The sequence below is a fragment of the Nerophis ophidion genome, linkage group LG17 (genome assembly GCF_033978795.1).
Source record: "Nerophis ophidion isolate RoL-2023_Sa linkage group LG17, RoL_Noph_v1.0, whole genome shotgun sequence".
NCBI lineage: Eukaryota > Metazoa > Chordata > Actinopteri > Syngnathiformes > Syngnathidae > Nerophis > Nerophis ophidion.
Window position 1 is genome coordinate 51,686,570 of NC_084627.1, and position 25,155 is coordinate 51,711,724.

Consider the following 25,155-nt stretch of genomic DNA (forward strand, 5'->3'; position numbering starts at 1 on the left):
TCTGGATGGAGCAGAATCTTTAAACAAGATTTTCTTGAGGAGAAAACCAAAAATATCTTATTTGAACAATTATTTGTTCAATTTGAACATGTTTGGATTAGATTAAATATAATTATTCATGCTAAAATTAAGATAATTTTGCAAAGAAAACCAAAAATATCTTATTTGAACAATTATTTGTTCAATTTTAACATGTTTGGATTAGACAAAATATAATTATTCATGCTAAAATTAAGATAATGTTGCAAAGTCAATGGCTAAAAATAAGTTAACTCCATACAACATGTTAATATTTTCTAAGGAATAAAAGCATGAAAAGGGCTTCACGGTGGCAGAGGGGTTAGTGCGTCTGCCTCACAATACCAAGTTCCTGCAGTCCTGGGTTCAAATCCAGGCTCGGGATCTTTCTGTGTGGAGTTTGCATGTTCTCCCCGTGACTGCGTGGGTTCCCTCCGGGTACTCCGGCTTCTTCGCACTTCCAAAGACATGCACCTGGGGATAGGCCCCTCCCACCTCCAAAGACATGCACCTGGGGATAGGCCCCTCCCACCTCCAAAGACATGCACCTGGGGATAGGTTGATTGGCAAAACTAAATGGTCCCTAGTGTGTGAATGTTGTCTGTCTATCTGTGTTGGCCCTGCGATGAGATGGCAACTTGTCCAGGGTGTACCCTGCCTTCCCCCCGATTGTAGCTGAGATAGGCGCCAGCGCCCCCCGCGACCCTGAAAGGGAATAAGCGGTAGGAAATGGATGGATGGAAAAGCATGAAAATGTCTACCTCACATGCAGATTTAATGATGGGTTTCATATGAAATATCCATCCATCCAAAGACAAAGTTTAAAATAAATAACCATTGTTTATGTCAACTGACTAATTAAAAAGTTAGAAATGTTACTAAAAAAAAGAGGTGCAGTATTTGAAGCATGTCTTTATTGAACATGACAGAACAAGATGAGGAGCACAGCTTTGTCTATTATTCATATTTGCATGATGACAAATGATGCTTTTTTAAAAATTGTTTTTGTTGTTTCAAGCAGAAATTGGTTCCTATGGGCTGCTCTTGTCCTGGTGGCCTCGTCCAGGGGTCTCAAACCAAGACCTGCGGCTTGGATCAGGCAGACCCAACAGCTTTTATCCGGCCTGCGGGATGAGTTTGCTAAGTATAACATTTTGGAATGAAAGAAACTGCTATTGTAAATGTGTCCACTAGATGTCACAATAGCAATACGTTGTATCTTTGTAGATGATGCTGCACATGTAAAAAGACATAAATAAATAGACCACATGATGTTAGTGCAGTAGTTAACGAAAATGAGCAAACCACATAAATAACATAATGTAATTTGATTTTGATATTATTTTTCTATTGTGATAGATTAAAGTTGAACACCAGTGAGTGATGAACATTAACACATCATTTATTCAGAAAGTATAATTAATATTAATTGTAACATTTAAGTGTAAAAAAAACCCCAACATTTTCATTTGTACATTTCCAGTATGTTCTTCTATGTGGTTTATTTTAATATATTTTTTTTTACATATGTAGCATCATCTACAAAGATAAAAATAATTGCTATTGTGACATCTAGTGGACACATTTAAAACAGCAGGTTTATTTTTTTTTTTACTATAACATTTTGGTTAATTTTATACTTGGCAAACTCCTCTCGCCAAATGTTTGACACCTGGGACATAATATATAAATAACAAGAAATATAAATAGAATATATTATTAACTGCAACATGTAAGTGTAAAAAAACAACAACAACAACATTATGATTTGTATATTTTCAGAGTGTTCTCATTCCATTTTTTAAACAAAGCAAACAACCCGAAGTTGTCTTTATTTTTAAGTTATCTTGTCGTGATTTTAGCAGCCCGGCCCCACTCGGGGGTGGATAGTTCTCCGCGTGGCCCCCCATCTAGAATGAGTTTGAGGCCCCTGGTCCAGCCGTGGAAAGTGAACTAGGGTGTGCAGAAATGGCACTTGATGATTTTCTTGAAAGCCCCCTGGAAGTCCTTGTTGAAGTAGGCGTAGATGATGGGGTTGAGCAGCGAGTTGGAGTAGCCCAGCCAGTTGAAGACGTCTGCCAGCCAGGCGGGCATGAAGCAGCGCGGCTGGCAGAAGGGCATGAGCAGGGCCACGATGAAGAAGGGCAGCCAGCAGAGGATGAAGGTCCCGATGATGATGCCCAGAGTCTTCACCGTCTTGCGCTCCCGGGCCAGCGCGATCTTCCTCTTGGCCTCGGTGGCTTTCTGGTGTCTGCTCTCGAACAGCGGCACGGTGCTCGGCGTCCCCGGCAGGAGGTTGCCTCTCAGGCCGCCGTGCACCTGGATGATCTCCAGCGACTCCCCGTCCTCGTGCTTGACGCACGGCATGGGTCGGGGCTCCACGCTGCGCTTCCAGCTCTTCGTCTGCGCCTCCCTGGGAGTCTTCTGGCGGGGGAGCGCCGGGGACGACGACGCCAAGCCGGAGTGCGCCACTTTCTTGGCCTCGCTTTTACGCACGGTCCTTCTGATGCGGAACCGCGCCGCTTTGAAAATCCGCCCGTAGAGAACCAGCATGAGCAGCAGGGGGATGTAAAAAGCCCCAAAAGTGGAATAGATGGTGTACCAAAGGTCTTGTCGGATCTTGCACTGCTTGGGGTTCTTGCGGTCTTCTTCCAAGCTGTTGGCCGTGGAGCGCATAATCAACATGGGCGGCACGGAGATGGAGAACCCGACCAGCCAAGTGACGCTGATCAGAACTGCGGCTCTCCGGGGCGTCCTCTTCTTCATGTAGTCTATGGGCTCGGTGATGGCCCAGTAGCGGTCCAAGGCGATGGCGCACAGGTGCAGGATGGACGAGGTGCAGCACAGAACGTCCAGCGAGATGAAGATGTCGCACGGGATTTGGCCCAGGGTCCAGCGGTTCAGCACCTGGTACAGCGCCGCCATGGGCAGAACCAGCACCGACACCGTCAGGTCGGTGACGGCGAGGGAACCGATCAGATAGTTGGCCACGTTCTGCAAGGAGCGCTCCAGGGCGATGGCCGCCACCACGCAGGCGTTCCCGAAGATTGCGCACAGGATGAGCGCGCCGAGGAGGACGGAGGTGAGGACTTGGTAACCCAGCTTCACCTCCTCCCCCCCCTCCTCGCTTTTGGAGCTTCTGTTGAGCGGGAGGTCGAATGTGCCGTTTGCGTCCTCCATGCCGGTTTCGCGCTGGTTAGTCGGCCCAGAGCGCACACTCCCACCTTGGAGCGCGCATAGTCCTCTTTGAGGCGCACACTGCTGAGGGATGGTGGACATTTATAGCAGTGCGTCACCGGCGGGGAGGGGGGGGGGGGGGGGGGGGGGGGGCTTGTCTCTTTGCCTTCCACATGTATTATCATCTACTGCAGGGGTCCCCAACCACCGGTCCGGGGGCATTTGCTACCGGGCCACTCAGAAACATCAAATACAAACCCTGTTTCCATATGAGTTGGGAAATTGTGTTAGATGTAAATATAAACAGAATACAATGATTTGCAAATCCTTTTCAAGCCATATTCAGTTGAATATGCTACAAAGACAACATATTTCATGTTCAAACTCATTAACTTTTTTTTTTTTGCAAATAATCATTAACTTTAGAATTTGATGCCAGCAACATGTGACAAAGAAGTTGGGAAAGGTGGCAATAAATACTGATAAAGTTGAGGAATGCTCATCAAACACTTATTTGGAACATCCCACAGGTGTGCAGGCTAATTGGGAACAGGTGGGTGCCATGATTGGATATAAAAACAGCTTCCCAGAAAATGCTCAGTCTTTCACAAGAAAGGATGGGGCGAGGTACACCCCTTTGTCCACAACTGCGTGAGCAAATAGTCAAACAGTTTAAGAACACCTTTCTCAAAGTGACATTGCAAGAAATTTAGGGATTTCAACATCTACGCTCCATAATATCATCAAAAGGTTCAGAGAATCTGGAGAAATCACTCCACGTAAGCGGCATGGCCGGAAACCAACATTGAATGACCGTGACCTTCCATCCCTCAGACGGCACTGTATCAAAAACCCACATCAATCTCTAAAGGATATCACCACATGGGCTCAGGAACACTTCAGAAAACCACTGTCACTAAATACAGTTGGTCACTACATCTGTAAGTGCAAGTTAAAGCTCTACTATGCAAAGCCAAAGCCATTTATCAACAACATCCAGAAACGCCGCCGGCTTCTCTGGGCCCGACATCATCTAAGATGGACTGATGCAAAGTGGAAAAGTGTTCTGTGGTCTGAAGAGTCCACATTTCAATTTTTTTTTTAAACTGTGGACATTGTGTCCTTCTGAACAAAGAGGAAGCAAACCACCCAGACCGTTATGGGCGCAAAGTGTAAAAGCCAGCATGTGTGATGGTATGGGGGTGTATTAGTGGCCAAGACATGGGTAACTTACACATGTGTGATGGTATGGGGGTGTATTAGTGCCCAAGGCATGGGTAACTTACACATCTGTGATGGTATGGGGGTGTATTAGTGCCCAAGACATGGATAACTTACACATGTGTGATGGTATGGGGGTGTATTAGTGCCCAAGGCATGGGTAACTTACACATGTGTGATGGTATGGGGGTGTATTAGTGCCCAAGGCATGGGTAACTTACACACCTGTGATGGTATGGGGGTGTATTAGTGCCCAAGACATGGGTAACTTACACATGTGTGATGGTATGGGGTGTATTAGTGCCCAAGGCATGGGTAACTTGCACATCTGTGATGGTATGGGGGTGTATTAGTGCCCAAGGCATGGGTAACTTACACATGCGTGATGGTATAGGGGTGTATTAGTGGCCAAGACATGGGTAACTTACACATGTGTGATGGTATGGGGGTGTATTAGTGCCCAAGACATGGGTAACTTACACATGTGTGATGGTATGGGGGTGTATTAGTGCCCAAGACATGGGTAACTTACACATCTGTGATGGTATGGGGGTGTATTAGTGCCCAAGGCATGGGTAACGTACACATGTGTGATGGTATGGGGGTGTATTAGTGCCCAAGACATGGGTAACTTACACATGTGTGATGGTATGGGGTTGTATTAGTGAACAAGACATGGGTAACTTACACATGTGGGATGGGGGTGTATTAGTGCCCAAGACATGGGTAACTTACACATCTGTGATGGTATGGGGGTGTATTAGTGCCCAAGACATGGGTAACTTACACATGTGTGATGGTATGGGGGTGTATTAGTGCCCAAGACATGGGTAACTTACACATGTGTGATGGTATGGGGGTGTATTAGTGCCCAAGGCATGGGTAACTTACACATGTGTGATGGTATGGGGGTGTATTAGTGAACAAGACATGGGTAACTTACACATGTGTGATGGTATGGGGGTGTATTAGTGCCCAAGACATGGGTAACTTACACATGTGTGATGGTATGGGGGTGTATTAGTGAACAAGACATGGGTAACTTACACATGTGTGATGGTATGGGGGTGTATTAGTGAACAAGACATGGGTAACTTACACACGTGTGATGGTATGGGGGTGTATCAGTGAACAAGACATGGGTAACTTACACATGTGTGATGGTATGGGGGTGTATTAGTGCCCAAGACATGGGTAACTTACACATGTGTGATGGTATGGGGGTGTATTAGTGGCCAAAACATGGGTAACTTACACATGTGTGATGGTATGGGGGTGTATTAGTGGCCAAGGCATGGGTAACTTACACATCTGTGATGGTATGGGGGTGTATTAGTGCCCAAGGCATGGGTAACTTACACATCTGTGATGGTATGGGGGTGTATTAGTGGCCAAAACATGGGTAACTTACACATGTGTGATGGTATGGGGGTGTATTAGTGGCCAAAACATGGGTAACTTACACATGTGTGATGGTATGGGGGTGTATTAGTGGCCAAAACATGGGTAACTTACACATGTGTGATGGTATGGGGGTGTATTAGTGCCCAAGACATGGGTAACTTACACATGTGTGATGGTATGGGGGTGTATTAGTGAACAAGACATGGGTAACTTACACATGTGTGATGGTATGGGGGTGTATTAGTGCCCAAGACATGGGTAACTTACACATGTGTGATGGTATGGGGGTGTATTAGTGCCCAAGGCATGGGTAACTTACACATGTGTGATGTTATTGGGGTGTATTAGTGAACAAGACATGGGTAACTTACACATGTGTGATGGTATGGGGGTGTATTAGTGCCCAAGACATGGGTAACTTACACATGTGTGATGGTATGGGGGTGTATTAGTGCCCAAGACATGGGTAACTTACACATGTGTGATGGTATGGGGGTGTATTAGTGAACAAGACATGGGTAACTTACACATGTGTGATGGTATGGGGGTGTATTAGTGCCCAAGGCATGGGTAACTTACACATGTGTGATGGTATGGGGGTGTATTAGTGCCCAAGACATGGGTAACTTACACATGTGTGATGGTATGGGGGTGTATTAGTGGCCAAGACATGGGTAACTTACACATGTGTGATGGTATGGGGGTGTATTAGTGCCCAAGGCATGGGTAACTTACACATGTGTGATGGTATGGGGGTGTATTAGTGAACAAGACATGGGTAACTTACACATGTGTGATGGTATGGGGGTGTATTAGTGCCCAAGGCATGGGTAACTTACACATGTGTGATGGTATGGGGGTGTATTAGTGCCCAAGACATGGGTAACTTACACATGTGTGATGGTATGGGGGTGTATTAGTGCCCAAGACATGGGTAACTTACACATGTGTGATGGTATGGGGGTGTATTAGTGCCCCAGGCATGGGTAACTTACACATGTGTGATGGTATGGGGGTGTATTAGTGAACAAGACATGGGTAACTTACACATGTGTGATGGTATGGGGGTGTATTAGTGCCCAAGACATGGGTAACTTACACATGTGTGATGGTATGGGGGTGTATTAGTGCCCAAGGCATGGGTAACTTACACATGTGTGATGGTATGGGGGTGTATTAGTGCCCAAGACATGGGTAACTTACACATGTGTGATGGTATGGGGGTGTATTAGTGCCCAAGGCATGGGTAACTTACACATCTGTGAATTCCTAGCGCCAAGACTGATGGAGTATTGGTGCGTGCAAAACAGCAGCAGGCGACTGTGGCCTGCGGGCCTCTTCTAATACTGTACAAATATCATCCCGGGGGCCACAGATCATTCATTCAGGGGCCTTGACTTTGAACCCCGGGTTTAAGTGATCTCGAAGTCGATCATATCCATACTTATAGTATCTGCAGTATCAGGTAGAATCAGAAATTGTTTTTTTAAGTCCTTTTCTATGTTTCTGTTTGGTCTTTGGTTGTTATGTTACATTGTTTATACATGTTAGTATTGAATCAATCAATCAATCAATCAATCGATCGATGTTTATTATATAGCCCTAAATCACAAGTGTCTGTGTTTGGCCCTGCGATGAGGTGGCGACTGGTCCAGGGTGTACCCCGCCTACCGCCTGATCACAGCTGAGATAGGTGCCAGCGACCCCCCGCAACCCCAAAAAGGGATAAACGGTAGAAAATGAATGGATGGATGGTATTGTGTCAACAAACCCAGGAGGGAAAGTCTATATGCACGCCAGAGGGGTTTAGGGGATAAAAACCAAATCTTTTAAATGAGAACCAAGACTAAAGTTTTTAATTTTATTGACCTGATTTGCCGACTTCATTTTGTGCAAAAAACATTTATGGAATAAAAGTGAATCATTTTGTGTTTTTGTTGATTTTATTTTTGATTAGTAATTCATTGCAAAATCTAATAGTACTGAATGATTAGCTGCAACATTGTTCCATCATTTACACTTTAACAAAAGTCATGATATTTGCCTTATCTTCACGGGAACATTTACAGTCTTACTTTAACAGCAACACTTAGATTTTTATGGTTAATTACAATAAAATGACAATACGATGTAATTGCACAATTGTATTTTATTGTTAATCATTCTCTCAGTTTACCGCCATGAATTGATTAACATGGACTTAAACAAGTTGAAACACTTATTGGGGTGTTACCATTTAGTGGTCAATTGTAGGGAATATGTACTGTACCGTGCAATCTACTAATACAAGTTTCAATCAATTGCACAGAATATGTACTGTACTGTGCAATCTACTAATACAAGTTTCAATCAATTGCACAGAATATGTACTGTACTGTGCAATCTACTAATACAAGTTTCAATCAATTGCACAGAATATGTACTGTACTGTGCAATCTACTAATACAAGTTTCAATCAATTGCACAGAATATGTACTGTACTGTGCAATCTACTAATACAAGTTTCAATCAATTGCACAGAATATGTACTGTACTGTGCAATCTACTAATACAAGTTTCAATCAATCAAGAGAGTAAAACAGCAGTAACCCACAACCCCAGACTGCTATACTGGTCTGTGACGCATTTGCTTGTGGATTTCACAGAAATATTAAATAATTGGTAAACAACTGCATTTTCTCTGACTTCACTTGCACCTTTCCCACTACAACACACCAATGAGCTTGTTCATAAAAGTATCCTAGGAATCACCGTTTGTTATGTTTGTTATGTCTTGGTCACATGCGGGACGATGCACATTGATGAACATATAATATGAAAACGTGTCTGATTGCATGACTTGCGTCTGCAGTCCTCGGCAGCTGTTTTGATGACTTTCAGACTTGACTTCAATCAACAAGGGAGCAGCATCTCCTCCTCCGTGGGTCTCTCCTGCAACAACCAGGCCGCAAATGTGTCCCGTGAAAAAACGTCCTACCGGAACGCTCTAATAATTAAAGTTCCTTGGGTAAATAATGTAAACTCACTACACCGGTATGTTTTAGCGCTTTTATGGCGATGTTTACTGACAGATATAAGTAAGAACTTTACGTTACTTTATACTAGAAATTGGTAACAGTGGAGGATGAATGTCACATAACAAGAAGATAGAGAAAAAGAAGAAGCTTATTGACGTAGGGTCGGGACGGACTACAGAGCACGCAGAATTTTGGGGACTTATGCAGATCCCAAATACAGATCAGCAGGTACCAGAAGGTAAGAAAAGTTGCTTTTGCACAATATTGCGAAACAAAAGAGAGAACGCAGACAATGTCCCAGGTGGAGGAGTTGAAGTATGTCGGGGTCTTGTTGACGAGTGAGGGAAAGATGGAGAAGGAAACCAGACGTAGAATCGGAGCAGCCGGGGCAGTATCGCAGTCTCTTTGCCGCACTGTTGTGACCAAACGAGAGCTGAGCCGGAAGGCAAAGCTCACGGTCTACTGAGCTATCTACATTCCTACTCTCACCTATAGGGTTGGGTATCGAGTATCGAGTATCGATTGGAACCGGGACTAACTTTCCGATTCTCCCGGAATCGTTCAAAAGTTTGAATTTCGATTCCTAGTTTCGATACCCAGTCCACCGACCAGAAAAAAAAAATAAGTCCGCCGATCGGAAGAAGAAGCCGGTGAACACCAACGAAGAAGCGCCCACCGCCAGAAGTGTTAGCATAGCCGAGCCTATGTAGCCGAGCGAGTCAGTCAAGCATGGATAGCAGGCATCGGCGGTCAAAAGTCTGGCTTTATTTTACTAAAAAAAAATGAAATATCGGCGAAATGTAACACGTGTGACAGGACTGTTTGGTGCTTAGGAGGGTGCACGTCGAACATGAGGAAGCACCTCCGAGTTCATGGAGTACAAATAAATGTGTGTCCTGTCTTCGATGCGCTGCGCCGACAGTCCTCCTCTGCCTCTTCCTCTGGCTCCGGTTCCGACGCCCAGCCAGGCACCTCGGTGACTGCACTGCAGTCTGAATCCAGCTGTTTCTAAGGGAAGGAAGTCGTAAACAGCCATCAATTTTCATTAAAAAAAAGTTCAAAGAAAAGGTCGTAAAACAGTTCAAAGAAAAGGTGCCTGGAGGGGAGTCAGGCCCTGCTTCCTCTTCATTTTGTAGATCTCGGGTCAAAACAAAATCTTCCTGCGGATTACAATAGAAAAAAGAAACCGACGCCTTCATGTCGCTTCCCATCCTGCACAGTGGAGTTTTACAAGCCTTTTACTTGGTAGGATCAAAGACATCTTTTGTCCTCTGGCAGGGCGAGCTGACCTCCATCCAACACAGTTTTGTGATAACTTACATACAATATGTACATCATTCATCCATTTTTTAACACACTTTTTGATATACATGTTACAGGTTATATATGTATTATTATTAAATGTATCAAATGTGATGAATATTTAACGGACCACAATGGAAACAAGCCTTTTGGCCTTTTGTGCCATCCATTTGCCCTTTTTAAATAATTTCATGGATTCAATTCTTTAAGATGTCAATAAACTTCTTAATTAATCAATAGTTCAATTAATAATAGCAAATATGCTAACACTGTTGTTGATGTTAGTATTAGTAACTTATATTGGTATTTTTTTGTGTTGTTTCAGTTTTGTAATTCTCCAAAAACATCACAGTGGTGTTATTGAGTCTTTTTAGCTGATTGGAGAACTAACTTTTGAAACTTGTGGCTCCATGATGATGACTTCTGTTTTGTTTGATCAGCCGTTTTACAGGCTCCCTTTTTTAGTCCGGTGCAGATAACATTTGGAAAAATATAATTTTTCTTCTAAAATTTGGTGGAAAGTACAGAAAATACGGCCTCTAGAGTGGAAGTGAAAAGGTGAAGTTTGTTATTCAAGCCAACCAGTCGAGGGAAACATAACAAAATAAAATCTTTTGAACAGGAAATGCAAAGTAGCAGTGAGGGAGATTTCTTGTGATATTGTATTTATTCTTTTTTAAATGTATGATCCATCAACTGGTCTCTTTGGCTGCTTTCAAATTTCTCAATTCTGATCCGGTTAAAAAAAACAAACAGAATACAGACCATTTGGTCAGGAAACTGCATGACTGCTGTTTTGTTATCCCCGAGATTGCAGGAACCAGGAGAGCTGAGTGCAGGTAAGATGACTTTAATTATCATCAAAACAAAAACACGAAGCAGTCTTGCAAACAGAAGTTCCAAACATAGAAATATCTTCGAGCACTGAGGAGTGCTGGAGTGAAAAGTTAAATAAACAAATGTTGATTGGCAGCAGGTGTATGTTGATTGGCAGCAGGTGTATGTTGATTGGCAGCAGGTGTATGTTGATTGGCAGCAGGTGTATGTTGATTGGCAGCAGGTGTGGCCCGGCTGCCAATCAACGGCAGGGGAGGAGAAAACAGTACTCTGCGGAACAAACAGGAAATTGAACAAAATAAGAGCACTGACGGGAAGTAAATACAAAAACAAGGAAGCCCAACAGAAGTGAAGTGACAGACTGTCACACATAGAATAGAATAGAATAGAATATAATAGAAAGTACTTTATTGATCCCTGGGGGAAATTCACACATTTGATCTGCCGTACATTTTGTCCGGTCAAGAGTGAATGTAGTCCAGTACCTTGAGGACCGGATCAAACAGAGGGCTGAGCCACATGAGGGATGGGTCAGTGGATTGTAGTCCTGAGGCCGGTGTGACCGCAGACCACACCAAGAGACCACAACACAGAGTTTGATCTCCACACATGTGACCAGGATTGCTAAGTAAGTGTAATTAGTCAAAAATAATATTAAGAATTTCATGTGTGCTAGATATGTAAATACTTGGATTTTTATTCACCAAAGAGGTTGTTTTTCTTATTACAGTTCATTGAAGTCGTCAGAAACGCTGCCTCCTTGTTGCACATTTTTGAGGTCTTTATAGAGTTGAGGTGGCGACTTGTCCAGGGTGTACCCCGCCTTCCGCCTGATTGTAGCTGAGATAGGCGCCAGCGCCCCCCGTGACCCCGAAAGGGAATAAGCGGTAAAAAATGGATGGATGGATGGATATAGAGTTGATATGTGAATTATATTTATATAGTGCTTTTTCTCTAGTGACTCAAAATGCTTTACATAGTGAAAGCCAATATCTTAGTTACATTTAGAGCAGTGTGGGTGGAAAGTGTCTTGCCCGAGGACACAATGGCAGTGAGTAGGATGGCGGAAGCGGGGATCAAACCTGGAACCCTCAAATTGCTGGCATGGCGACTTTACCAACTGAGCTATACCGCCTCTGTACTCTATACTTGCTCTATTGAATTTAGGAAATCAAACACTTGACAAAAAAAAGACTCACTTTTTATTTCTGGCTATAATGAAGCAAATCACCAAATTATTTTGAACATTAGAGAAAAATGCACTAATTCCCTTTTGAATGACAAAAAAAACAACTCACGCCAATATTCTAAAATATTCCAAAATAAAATGTTTCTGTTTTTTGATCCTTCCTTTGCTAGATTGACCGCTAAAAACGATACAATTGTTTGGCAGCAAGAGATCGACAATATATTAAAATATGTTTTTATTTTCATATGACACGATCACATAACACTCCAAAATAACTGTTGAATTAAAATGAAATAACATTTGATAAATGCAGTAGCCATCATTTGTTGACTTCGTGTTTCACGGCAGAAGGGAGCCGCAGGTGAGACATGAAAGGACCGCAGGTGAGACATGAAAGGACCGCAGGTGAGACATGAAAGGACCGCAGGTGAGACATGAAAGGACCGCAGGTGAGACATGAAAGGACCGCAGGTGAGACATGAAAGGACCGCAGGTGAGACATGAAAGGACCGCAGGGGGCTCCAGAGCCGCGGGTTGCAGAACTCTCAACTGCCGGAGTCGTCCTGGCGTCGGAAGAGTTAACAGTCAGGCGGGAAGGTGACGCCTCGTTTCCCGCCGCACACGTGACGGTGTAGCGGGAGACGTCGGAGCCCCTCCCCCTCCCCCCTCCCCCTTCCCACCTCCCCCTTCCCTCGGCCCTGCAGGAGCGGCTGAAGGTGACTCTCCTGTCGGCTGCGGGATGCTGGCGGGGACCTCAGCCGGGAACACCAGTCCGCCTCAGCCGGGGAACAGTCCGCCTCAGCCGGAGCTCTCCAGCACGTCCTAACTGCGGCGTCCGAGCCGCGGTGTTTGTGAGGCGGCGAGCCTCCCGAGGACGAGCAGGACGAGCAGGAGGAGCAGAAGGAGCAGCAGGAGGAGCAGGAGCAGGAGGAGCAGGAGGAGCAGCAGGAGGAGGAGGAGCAGGAGGAGCAGGAGAAGGAGCAGCGAGCTGTGCATGCATGAGTTCCGCACCGTGCGGGCGGAAGAAGCGCCCCAGGTCCGCAGGCAGTGTCTTGCCCATCACCAGAGGGCTGCAGGCGGCTTCGGAGAACCGAGAAAGCGTCGTGGACGGCTGCAGGATGGTGAGTGTTTTTTTAAAAAATAAATTCTTAATAAATGGAACCCATTTGGCGTCGCGTGCTGGCAGACATTTGAAGACAAACAATAAAAAGCTGCAATTTTGTTCAGACTGTGCAGGAATTCAACACCCTGGTGGCGCTGTACCGGGAACAGGTGATCTCTGTGGGGGAGATGTCCGCCGACTGTCCGTCTCTGCGGGCTCAGATGCACTACACCCGGGCCAAAGGATGCTCCATGGCCCGGGCTGCACACCACAACCTCGCCCTCGTCGCCGTGTCTGGGTGAGCAATGACAGAATCTACCTCAACAAGTTTTTTATTCAGTGTGAGGCGACAGGGCTGCTTGTGCTTATGTCAGAATACAAAATATTCAACATTGTTTCTGGACTCTGGTGTCCAAAGCAGGGCTCGGGGGGCAGTTGGTCTTTTAAGTACCCCTCAGACTGCAGCATATTGTAGAAATACTATCAGAGATGTCCAATAATATCAGACTGCTGATGTTGTCAGCCAATAAATGCTTTAAAATGTAATATCGGTATTGGTTTCAAAAAGGAAAATGTATGACTTTTTAAAACTCCGCCGCACAGAGTGGTCCACGGACGTAGGGACCACTACAGAGGCCAAGAAACCTTGAAGGCACTGCCTTTGTGTGCCGGACCAATCACATGATATCTACTGCTTTTCTCACACACAAGTGAATGCAAGGCATACTTGGTCAACAGCCATAGGAGGTCACACTGAGGGTGGCCGTATGAACAACTTTAACACTGTTACCAACACACTGGGAACCCACAACAAACAAGAATGACAAACACATTTCATAACACAACATAAACGCAACTGAGCAAATACCCAGAATACCCTTGCAGCACTAACTCTTCCAGCACGCTACAATATGCCCCTCCGCCCCCGCTACTCCCTACCCCCCAAACAACAATGACAAACACATTTCTAAAGAACAGCCGCACTGTAACACAACATAAACACAACAGAACAAATACCCAGGATCCCCTTGCAGCACTAATCCTCCAAGACACTACAATATACACCCCCGCTACTCCCTACCCCCCAAACAAGAATGACAAACACACAAGATCCGCACCGTAACACAACATAAACACAACAGAACAAATACCCAGAATCCCTTGCAGCACTACTCCTTCAAGACACTACAATATACACCCCTGCTACTCCCTACCCCCCAAACAAGAATGACAAACACACAAGATCCACATCATAACACTACGTAAACACAACAGAACAAATACCCAGAATCCCTTGCAGCACTACTCCTCCAAGACACTACAATATACACCCCTGCTACTCCCTACCCCCCAAACAAGAATGACAAAAACACAAGATCCGCATCGTAACACAACATAAACACAACAGAACAAATACCCAGGATCCCTTGCAGCACTACTCCTCCAAGACACTACAATATACACCCCCGCTACTCCCTACCCCCCAAACAAGAATGACAAAAACACAAGATCCGCATCGTAACACAACATAAACACAACAGAACCAATACCCAGAATCCCTTGCAGCACTACTCCTCCAAGACACTACAATATACACCCCAGCTACTCCCTACCCCCCAAACAAGAATGACAAACACACAAGATCCGCACCGTAACACAACGTAAACACAACAGAACAAATACAATATACACCCCCACCCCCAGCTACCCCCTACCCTCCCTCCCCCACCTCAACCCCGGCCCCCCCACACCCACCTTTCCCCCCCCAATGCTCACAAATTCCAAGAAACATATCTACCATAAGATTTGTTGTAAAAATAAAGCCAATAATGTCTTTTTTTTGGTTCCTTTATTTAGAAAAGTCCAGAAAATGATGGAAATACATTTTGTTAGCAAACTATTGGTATCTGGACAACACTCATCTCTTCAGGATGCCCCCTTTTGTAGGCCGTCTTATTTACCTTTTGTAGGCCGTCTTATTTACCTTTTGTAGGCCGTCTTATTTACCTTTTGTAGGCCGTCTTATTTACCTTTTGTAGGCCGTCTTATTTACCTTTTGTAGGCCCTCTTATTTACCTTTTGTAGGCCGTCTTATTTACCTTTTGTAGGCCCTCTTATTTACCTTTTGTAGGCCGTCTTATTTACCTTTTGTAGGCCCTCTTATTTACCTTTTGTAGGCCCTCTTATTTACCTTTTGTAGGCCCTCTTATTTACCTTTTGTAGGCCCTCTTATTTACCTTTTGTAGGCCGTCTTATTTACCTTTTGTAGGCCGTCTTATTTACCTTTTGTAGGCCGTCTTATTTACCTTTTGTAGGCCGTCTTATTTACCTTTTGTAGGCCCTCTTATTTACCTTTTGTAGGCCGTATTATTTACCTTTTGTAGGCCCTCTTATTTACCTTTTGTAGGCCCTCTTATTTACCTTTTGTAGGCCGTATTATTTACCTTCTGTAGGCCGTCTTATTTACCTTTTGTAGGCCGTCTTATTTACCTTTTGTAGGCCCTCTTATTTACCTTTTGTAGGCCGTATTATTTACCTTTTGTAGGCCGTCTTATTTACCTTTTGTAGGCCCTCTTATTTACCTTTTGTAGGCCGTATTATTTACCTTTTGTAGGCCGTCTTATTTACCTTTTGTAGGCCGTATTATTTACCTTTTGTAGGCCGTCTTATTTACCTTTTGTAGGTCGTCTTATTTACCTTTTGTAGGCCGTCTTATTTACCTTTTGTAGGCCCTCTTATTTACCTTTTGTAGGCCCTCTTATTTACCTTTTGTAGGCCGCATTATTTACCTTTTGTAGGCCGTCTTATTTACCTTTTGTAGGCCGTATTATTTACCTTTTGTAGGCCGTATTATTTACCTTTTGTAGGCCGTCTTATTTACCTTTTGTAGGTCGTCTTATTTACCTTTTGTAGGCCGAATTATTTACCTTTTGTAGGCCGTATTATTTACCTTTTGTAGGCCGTCTTATTTACCTTTTGTAGGCCCTCTTATGTACCTTTTGTAGGCCCTCTTATTTACCTTTTGTAGGCCGTCTTATTTACCTTTTGTAGGCCGTCTTATTTACCTTTTGTAGGCCGTCTTATTTACCTTTTGTAGGCCGTCTTATTTACCTTTTGTAGGCCGTCTTATTTACCTTTTGTAGGCCGTCTTATTTACCTTTTGTAGGCCGTCTTATTTACCTTTCTCCACTTTGACTGCGTCTTCTCCCCGTCATCTTTTGTTGTAGTTTTTAGTGCTTCCACAGCGAGTCTACTGACAGATATTAGGTAGAAATGTTTGCAATTTTTTACTAAAAATGGCAACAGCAGAGGAGGAATGTCCCACAGCAAGAGCAATGATGAAAATAAGGAGCTTATTGACTACAGTGCAGACTACAATAATAGACTTATGCGGACCTTAAATACACAGCAGGAGGTAGCAATTGGTGAGAAAAGTTGTTTTTCTGTTATAGGGCGAAACAAAACACCACATCTGTCTCCTAATAGGTGCCTTTACCATAATAATAACCGTATGTTGAAACACAGTAGGCGCCAGTGCCCCCCGCCACCCCAAAAGGGAATAAGCGGTAGAAAATGGATGGATGAAGTACAGTACGTCTGACTAGCCGTAATGTTCCAAAAAGCCATCCAGCGGTGTGACTTGGTTGCTCACCAAAGCCGTCCGGACAGATTTTTAAGCACCGTGTCTAATGTGCTACATTGTCTAATGTGCTACATTGTCTAATGTGCTATATTGTCTAATGTGTTATATTGTCTAATGTGCTATATTGTCTAATGTGTTATATTGTCTAATGTGCTATATTGTCTAATGTGTTGTATTGTCTAATGTGTTATATTGTCTAATGTGCTATATTGTCTAATGTAATATATTGTCTAATGTGCTATATTGTCTAATGTGTTATATTGTCTAATGTGTTATATTGTCTAATGTGTTATATTGTCTAATGTGCTATATTGTCTAATGTGCTATATTGTCTAATGTGCTATATTGTCTAATGTGTTATATTGTCTAATGTGCTATATTGTCTAATGTGCTACATTGTCTAATGTGCTATATTGTCTAATGTGTTATATTGTCTAATGTGCTATATTGTCTAATGTGTTATATTGTCTAATGTGCTATATTGTCTAATGTGCTATATTGTCTAATGTGCTATATTGTCTGATGTGCTATATTGTCTAATGTGCTATATTGTCTAATGTGCTATATTGTCTGATGTGCTATATTGTCTAATGTGTTATATTGTCTAATGTGCTATATTGTCTAATGTGCTATATTGTCTAATGTGCTATATTGTCTAATGTGTTATATTGTCTAATGTGTTATATTGTCTAATGTGCTATATTGTCTAATGTGCTATATTGTCTAATGTGCTATATTGTCTAATGTGTTATATTGTCTAATGTGCTATATTGTCTAATGTGCTATATTGTCTAATGTGCTATATTGTCTAATGTGCTATATTGTCTAATGTGTTATATTGTCTAATGTGTTATATTGTCTAATGTGTTATATTGTCTAATGTGCTATATTGTCTAATGTGTTATATTGTCTAATGTGCTATATTGTCTAATGTGCTATATTGTCTAATGTGCTATATTGTCTAATGTGCTATATTGTCTAATGTGTTATATTGTCTAATGTGTTATATTGTCTAATGTGTTATATTGTCTAATGTGTTATATTGTCTAATGTGCTATATTGTCTAATGTGCTATATTGTCTAATGTGCTATATTGTCTAATGTGCTATATTGTCTAATGTGCTATATTGTCTAATGTGCTATATTGTCTAATGTGTTATATTGTCTAATGTGCTATATTGTCTAATGTGCTATATTGTCTAATGTGTTATATTGTCTAATGTGTTATATTGTCTAATGTGCTATATTGTCTAATGTGCTATATTGTCTAATGTGCTATATTGTCTAATGTGTTATATTGTCTAATGTGCTATATTGTCTAATGTGTTATATTGTCTAATGTGTTATATTGTCTAATGTGTTATATTGTCTAATGTGCTATATTGTCTAATGTGCTATATTGTCTAATGTGTTATATTGTCTAATGTGTTATATTGTCTAATGTGCTATATTGTCTAATGTGCTATATTGTCTAATGTGCTATATTGTCTAATGTGCTATATTGTCTAATGTGTTATATTGTCTAATGTGCTATATTGTCTAATGTGCTATATTGTCTAATGTGTTATATTGTCTAATGTGCTATATTGTCTAATGTGTTATATTGTCTAATGTGCTATATTGTCTAATGTGTTATATTGTCTAATGTGCTATATTGTCTAATGTGTTATATTGTCTAATGTGCTATATTGTCTAATGCGTTATATTGTCTAATGTGCTATATTGTCTAATGTGCTATATTGTCTAATGTAATATATTGTCTAATGTGTTTTATTGTCTAATGTGCTATATTGTCTAATGTGTTATATTGTCTAATGTGCTATATTGTCTAATGTGTTATATTGTCTAATGTGTTATATTGTCTAATGTGCTATATTGTCTAATGTGTTATATTGTCTAATGTGCTACATTGTCTAATGTGCTATATTGTCTGATGTGCTATATTGTCTAATGTGTTATATTGTCTAATGTGCTATATTGTCTAATGTGCTATATTGTCTAATGTGTTATATTGTCTAATGTGTTATATTGTCTAATGTGCTATATTGTCTAATGTGTTATATTGTCTAATGTGCTATATTGTCTAATGTGTTATATTGTCTAATGTGCTATATTGTCTAATGTGTTATATTGTCTAATGTGCTATATTGTCTAATGTGCTATATTGTCTAATGTGTTATATTGTCTAATGTGCTATATTGTCTAATGTGTTATATTGTCTAATGTGCTATAGTGTCTAATGTGCTATATTGTCTAATGTAATATATTGTCTAATGTGTTTTATTGTCTAATGTGCTATATTGTCTAATGTGTTATATTGTCTAATGTGCTATATTGTCTAATGTGCTATATTGTCTAATGTAATATATTGTCTAATGTGTTATATTGTCTAATGTGTTTTATTGTCTAATGTGCTATATTGTCTAATGTGTTTTATTGTCTAATGTGCTATATTGTCTAATGTGTTATATTGTCTAATGTGCTATATTGTCTAATGTGCTATATTGTCTAATGTAATATATTGTCTAATGTGTTTTATTGTCTAATGTGCTATATTGTCTAATGTGCTATATTGTCTAATGTGCTATATTGTCTAATGTGTTTTATTGTCTAATGTGCTATATTGTCTAATGTGTTTTATTGTCTAATGTGCTATATTGTCTAATGTGTTTTATTGTCTAATGTGCTATATTGTCTAATGTGCTATATTGTCTAATGTGCTATATTGTCTAATGTGTTATATTGTCTAATGTGCTATATTGTCTAATGTGCTATATTGTCTAATGTGCTATATTGTCTAATGTGCTATATTGTCTAATGTGCTATATTGTCAATGAAACGTCACAGTTTTGGTCTCCTTCACTAACATCATTTTTTGAACAACAAGCGTCGACTTGCAGTCCACAGGTATCTCTTATGCGCGACTGCCATCTACTGGCCACACTTATGACACCATGTACCATCAATTGATGAAGGTGGACCCCGACTTAAACAAGTTGAAAAACTTATTGGGGTGTTACCATTTAGTGGTCAATTGTTCGGAATATGTACTGTACTGTGCAATCTACTAATACAAGTTTCAATCAATCTATCACATAAAATTGCTTTGAGGTCGGTAAGCACAACCAGAATAAATAAATGCATAAGGCGCACCAGGTTTTATGGAACACTGTCGATTTTTGAGAAAATGAACTAATATTCAGTACGCCTTTTAGTCTGAGAAATATGGTACATACTGTACATAGACAAGTATTGGGATTCAGAATTTAGGGCTGTCACAATTGAATGTACTAATCATACATGATATATTTGTAAAATTCAAATATTTAGGACACATTCAGGATGACTTTTGTCAGGGCCTCAGCGGCCTCTGCACTCGCACTTTCCCAACACCTTCAGGGTTTCCCCAAGATTACCACGATATTTGTAGCGGTGGGGGCATGGCCATAATGACATCACATAATTTGCATAATCTGCTGTATGATTTTCTTTAAAAAGGCTCAAAAAACGTATACGTACATTTAAAAACAAATAGGTTATTAATTAGTATTAACATGTATTTCATATATTTCAACCAAATTTGTAATTGTTGCTGCTTATTGTGCAATGTACTTGGAGAATTTTAAAAGTGTCTATTGATGTTTAATGACTTTATTTTGAAAGACTAGCAACAAATCCTGTTTAGAGACTATTTCTGTCCTTCCACGTCCCACTTATCTGGGAAATATTAAAGTAGGTCCACATCACAGACATGCTGACAATGCTCCAGGCAATGGTGTGCATCTTGTTTACATTCGGTTTTGGCAGCGCTGTTTTCAGTGATGAAAGTCACATTTTTCTGTGCCGCACTGTGTCCCGTCCATAGTGCCTATATAACAGGCTATATATATCCATTAATACTGGAACAACCTGCTGGTGGTAATGTTTTTTGTTTGTGTGGTTTTGATTTGATATCAATTTTTTCCATCATCACAAACACACCGTCACTGAATGAAAGCGGATAGGCGGAGAATGAGAATTTTGTGTCCGGGGAAACACTTAGACAGAATTAATTGCAGGAGCGGTAAAACCTGTTGGAATTATGCCATTCGTGATCATAAGATTGGGAATAAAAGTTAAGAAGAAATATGCGTCAGACTTTGTGTGACTTCTTCCGAGGGCTACAATACATCATATTACAGTATTTTCTGGAGCATAGGGCGCACTGGACTATAAGGCGCACTGCTGATGAGCGGGTCTATTTAGGTCTTTTTTCATACAAAAGGCGCACCAAATTATAAGGCGTATTGAAGAGGTCATGTTATGATTTTTTTCTAAATTTAAAACTTTTCCTTGTGGTCTACATAACATGTAATGGTGGTTCTTTGGTCAAAATGTTGCATAGATTATGTGTTACAGACCATCTTCAAGTTGCTTTCTGACAGTCGCCATTTTGTGGGCGGTCTTATTTACGTGGCTCACCCTTGACAGCTTTTCTCCCCAGTCATCTTTGTTGTAGCGGTGTAGCGTGCAAGGACGGGAGTGGAAGAAGAGTCAAAAGATGGCGCTAACTGTTTTAATGACATTCAGACTTCAATCAACAACTGAGCAGCATCTCCTCATTCGTGGCTGACTAGCGCAACAAGGCCGGAAATGTGTCCCGTAAAAAAACATCTGACCTGAACTCTTTATTAACTAAAGTTCCGTGGGTGAATTATGTAAGCCCACTACACTAGTAGTTTTTAGCGTTTCCATAGCGAGATATAAGTTAGAAGTTTACGCTACTTTATATTAGAAATGGCAACAGTGGAGGATGAATGTCCCATAATAAGAAGATAATGAAAAAGAAGAACCTAATCGACAACGGTATCGGCACGGACTACAGTAAGTATAAGACTTATGCAGATCTGAAATACGCATCAGCAGGTACTAGAAGGTTTTGCATATTATTGTGAAACAAAACACCAGATAAAACGTCTGCTAGTGGGTGCCATTTTGCGGTCCTTACACACACCACAGTAATACTTGGGCACTGTCGATTTTTTAGAAAATGAAAGGATTTTAAGTGCGCCATATAGTCCGAAAAATACGGTACTTAATTTTTTTTCATTGAAAAAAACCCTCATTTTCAAGGTGTGGCAGCTATGATGTTGCCATGGTGGAGCACCACTTTCACCATTCAGTTCCATTCAGGGGAAACCCTGACCTTGTAGATCAGACCTGTACAAAGTAAGACCTGGGAACCCGTTGAGCTTTTCAATCCGGCCCTCCGGTCATCCCCAAATCATTTTTTTAGATCCTTAAGGTGGAAAGTGTAGCTGCAGTTGTGATGTGCACTCATCTTTTCTAAGCCTTCAACTGTACTAAGTATTTGTGCTTATGGATGATATACTAGTTACTATGCTCATCTAATTAGTTACTATGCTCATCTAATTAGTTACTATGCTCATCTAATTAGTTACTATGGTCATCTAATGAGTTACTATGGTCATCTAATTAGTTACTATGGTCATCTAATTAGTTACTACGGTCATCTAATTAGTTACTATGGTCATCTAATTAGTTACTACGCTCATCTAATTAGTTACTATGGTCATCTAATTAGTTACTATGGTCATCTAATTAGTTACTATGGTCATCTAATGAGTTACTATGGTCATCTAATGAGTTACTATGGTCATCTAATTAGTTACTATGGTCATCTAATTAGTTACTACGGTCATCTAATTAGTTACTATGGTCATCTAATTAGTTACTATGGTCATCTAATTAGTTACTATGGTCATCTAATTAGTTACTATGGTCATCTAATTAGTTACTACTGTCATCTAATTAGTTACTATGGTCATCTAATTAGTTACTATGGTCATCTAATTAGTTACTATGGTCATCTAATTAGTGACTATGGTCATCTAATTAGTTACTATGGTCATCTAATTAGTTACTATGGTCATCTAATTAGTTACTATGGTAATGTAAGTCACAGCAGCTCAGACATGGCACCAAGCAGTGTGGACAGGAAGTGTTTCCACAGACGCGGAGGGAGATTTTCACAACAAAGTTGTAAAGCTTAGTGATGTATCAGATATATCAGATTGGAGGTGGCTTTATTTTGTACCCTTCGCGTTCATATTTCAGTTTGTTGCATTTTGTTGGGTTTCACTCGATTGTAAAATGTGTGGATTGAAAGTGGATGTGATGTTCATATGTTGTCAATATTCAGTGTTTTATCCTTCATATAAAAATGTCAAATTCCATTATGTTTTTAAGGCGGTTTGTTGTAACGTTTTTAGCATTCAATCAGACATTATTGTGAGGTTTTGTATTAGTGTTCCTAAACAGATCTACTGGCCCCCAGTCTAAATAATTGCCCAGGCCCGTTGTAGATAAATGTACCAAAGCAATATTGTCCTCTATTTTCACTTCCTACAGTATATATATACATAGATATATATGTATGTATAATAACTCTGTCTATATAGGCACTGGGTTATACTTTTGTCCAATATTGTATCCTATATTAAATATCGAGGGGATATTTGAAGCAGCACAGAGCTGACAATTAGCAGTTTGACACCACAGGAATGTCAGAAGAAATTGCCGCTGTATTGATCCAAGGACACAATAGGACCAATGTTGTCTGTGCTACATTAGCTCCACATGACATCGGTTCTTTATGCCATCAATACTGTACCACTTGCTTGTAATAGAGATACTGCTAATTTTTACATTGATTCTTATTTGGCATTCGATACCAAAGTAAATGCAGGCCATGTATCACCAAGAGTGATACATTTTTCATGCAAATGCTTCAAAATGATTTTGCCCTTAGTTTGTTGATCCATGATTATATTAAGAATAAAACTCAGGAAAATTAATTTGATGTATGATTACCTGGAGGAGTTCATGTATTTCGGGGTCTTGATCACCAATGAGGGAAGAAAAGGTGCATCGTCTGTTATGTGTACAGAGGGAAGGAGACGCCACAGACAGGAGGGATGGCGTATAAGCTCTATTTATTTATATATATATATATATATATATATATATATATATATATATATAAGACCAATAATACTATTAATACACTAGAGAATGGAGTGTGACTAAGCCAAAGGGGTGTGTATGCGTGCGACTGTGTGTGTGAGTTAACTTTTGCGTGTTACTAGAGTGTTGAGCCAGAGGCGGAAGTCCCAGAGGGGAAAAGCTGGCTCAAAGGTCCGTGAGACAGGCAGGTAGACGGGGGCGATAGCGTGGCGTCAGTGTCCATGTACAAGCGGTAGGTCGAGATTCAAGAAGCAGCCAGAGAACAAAAGGGAATCCGGGGAGACGAGACGCACAGTTCGTGACGTGGGCAACGAAGGCAGGATGTAGCGAGGCGACAAGGAGGACACGAGAAAATGAAGACGACGAGGGAGAAAACACAGAACAAAGAGTACGCATAGAGCTTGACAATTAGGCTTACTGTACTGAATAGGTAGCTACGTTCTGGCGCGGGATAGCAAGCTTATGAAAGCAGGTCCTCTAATCAGTGACAGGTGCGCTGATTGCTGGCGAATGGTTGCTGCAGCCGGACTGGCACCCGCCTGGCGCACTCTCGAAGATGCGCCCCGCGCAGCGCACACGTGAATACTTAAGTTAAAGTGAAAATAACAACGATTGTCGAACGCACACTCTAGGTGTGTTTGACCCATCACCCTTGATTACCCCCTGGAAGGTGAGGGGAGCAGTGAGCAGCAGCGGAGGCCGCACCCGGAGATAATTTTTGGGGATTTAACCGCCAATTACAACTTTTGATGCTGAGGGGGGTAATGGGTCCAATTTTTACAGTATTTGGTAGGACTTTGGTGAGTCACAACGCCAAAGGTTGTATTCGAACCAGGAACCCTCAAGTTGCTCATGCATCTAAGCCTTAGGATATCATATTTGGACTGATCCTCCCACCCATACTGCTTGCGCTTATTTACAATCTTTGATCAAAAACTGTCAAATTTTCTGTATAATCTCTTTGGACATAAGGGCGTAAATTTGGGTAATTTGCTTCTGCATCTTCTTTTTCTTACCTACTCGGCAATGATGATCACATGTTTATTTGCGAGACTTGACGGATACTGTTTAGTGGCCGAGCGATTGGCCTTTCTCAAGTTGAAACGGTCAATACCGACAGTCTGGAGTTTTATCGCAGTTTGTCACTAATTCTGGTCATGGTTACACCCTCACTAGCGATATTTGGTAAATGTTTTGTATTTAAAGAGCGCTTTGCTAT

At 41.3% G+C, this 25,155-nt stretch overlaps 2 protein-coding genes across 2 annotated transcripts in view; one reads left to right on the forward strand and one right to left on the reverse strand.

Annotated features, from left to right (window-relative positions):
* Positions 1-966: 966 nt before the first annotated feature.
* On the reverse strand, positions 967-3,248 carry htr1ab (5-hydroxytryptamine (serotonin) receptor 1A b). Its single transcript, XM_061877252.1, has one exon. The coding sequence runs from the start codon at positions 3,196-3,198 to the stop codon at positions 1,972-1,974; it is 1,227 nt and encodes a 408-aa protein (XP_061733236.1). The 5' UTR covers positions 3,199-3,248; the 3' UTR covers positions 967-1,971.
* Positions 3,249-12,855: 9,607 nt separating this feature from the next.
* The window catches only part of LOC133536539 (regulator of G-protein signaling 7-binding protein B-like), a 34,970-nt gene continuing 22,670 nt past the window's right edge, over positions 12,856-25,155 (forward strand). Inside the window, exons 1-2 of the mRNA XM_061877166.1 lie at positions 12,856-13,286; positions 13,393-13,565. Of these exons, the coding sequence (XP_061733150.1) occupies positions 13,164-13,286; positions 13,393-13,565 (296 nt within the window). The 5' untranslated portion in view covers positions 12,856-13,163. The remainder of the gene's footprint in view (positions 13,287-13,392; positions 13,566-25,155) is intronic.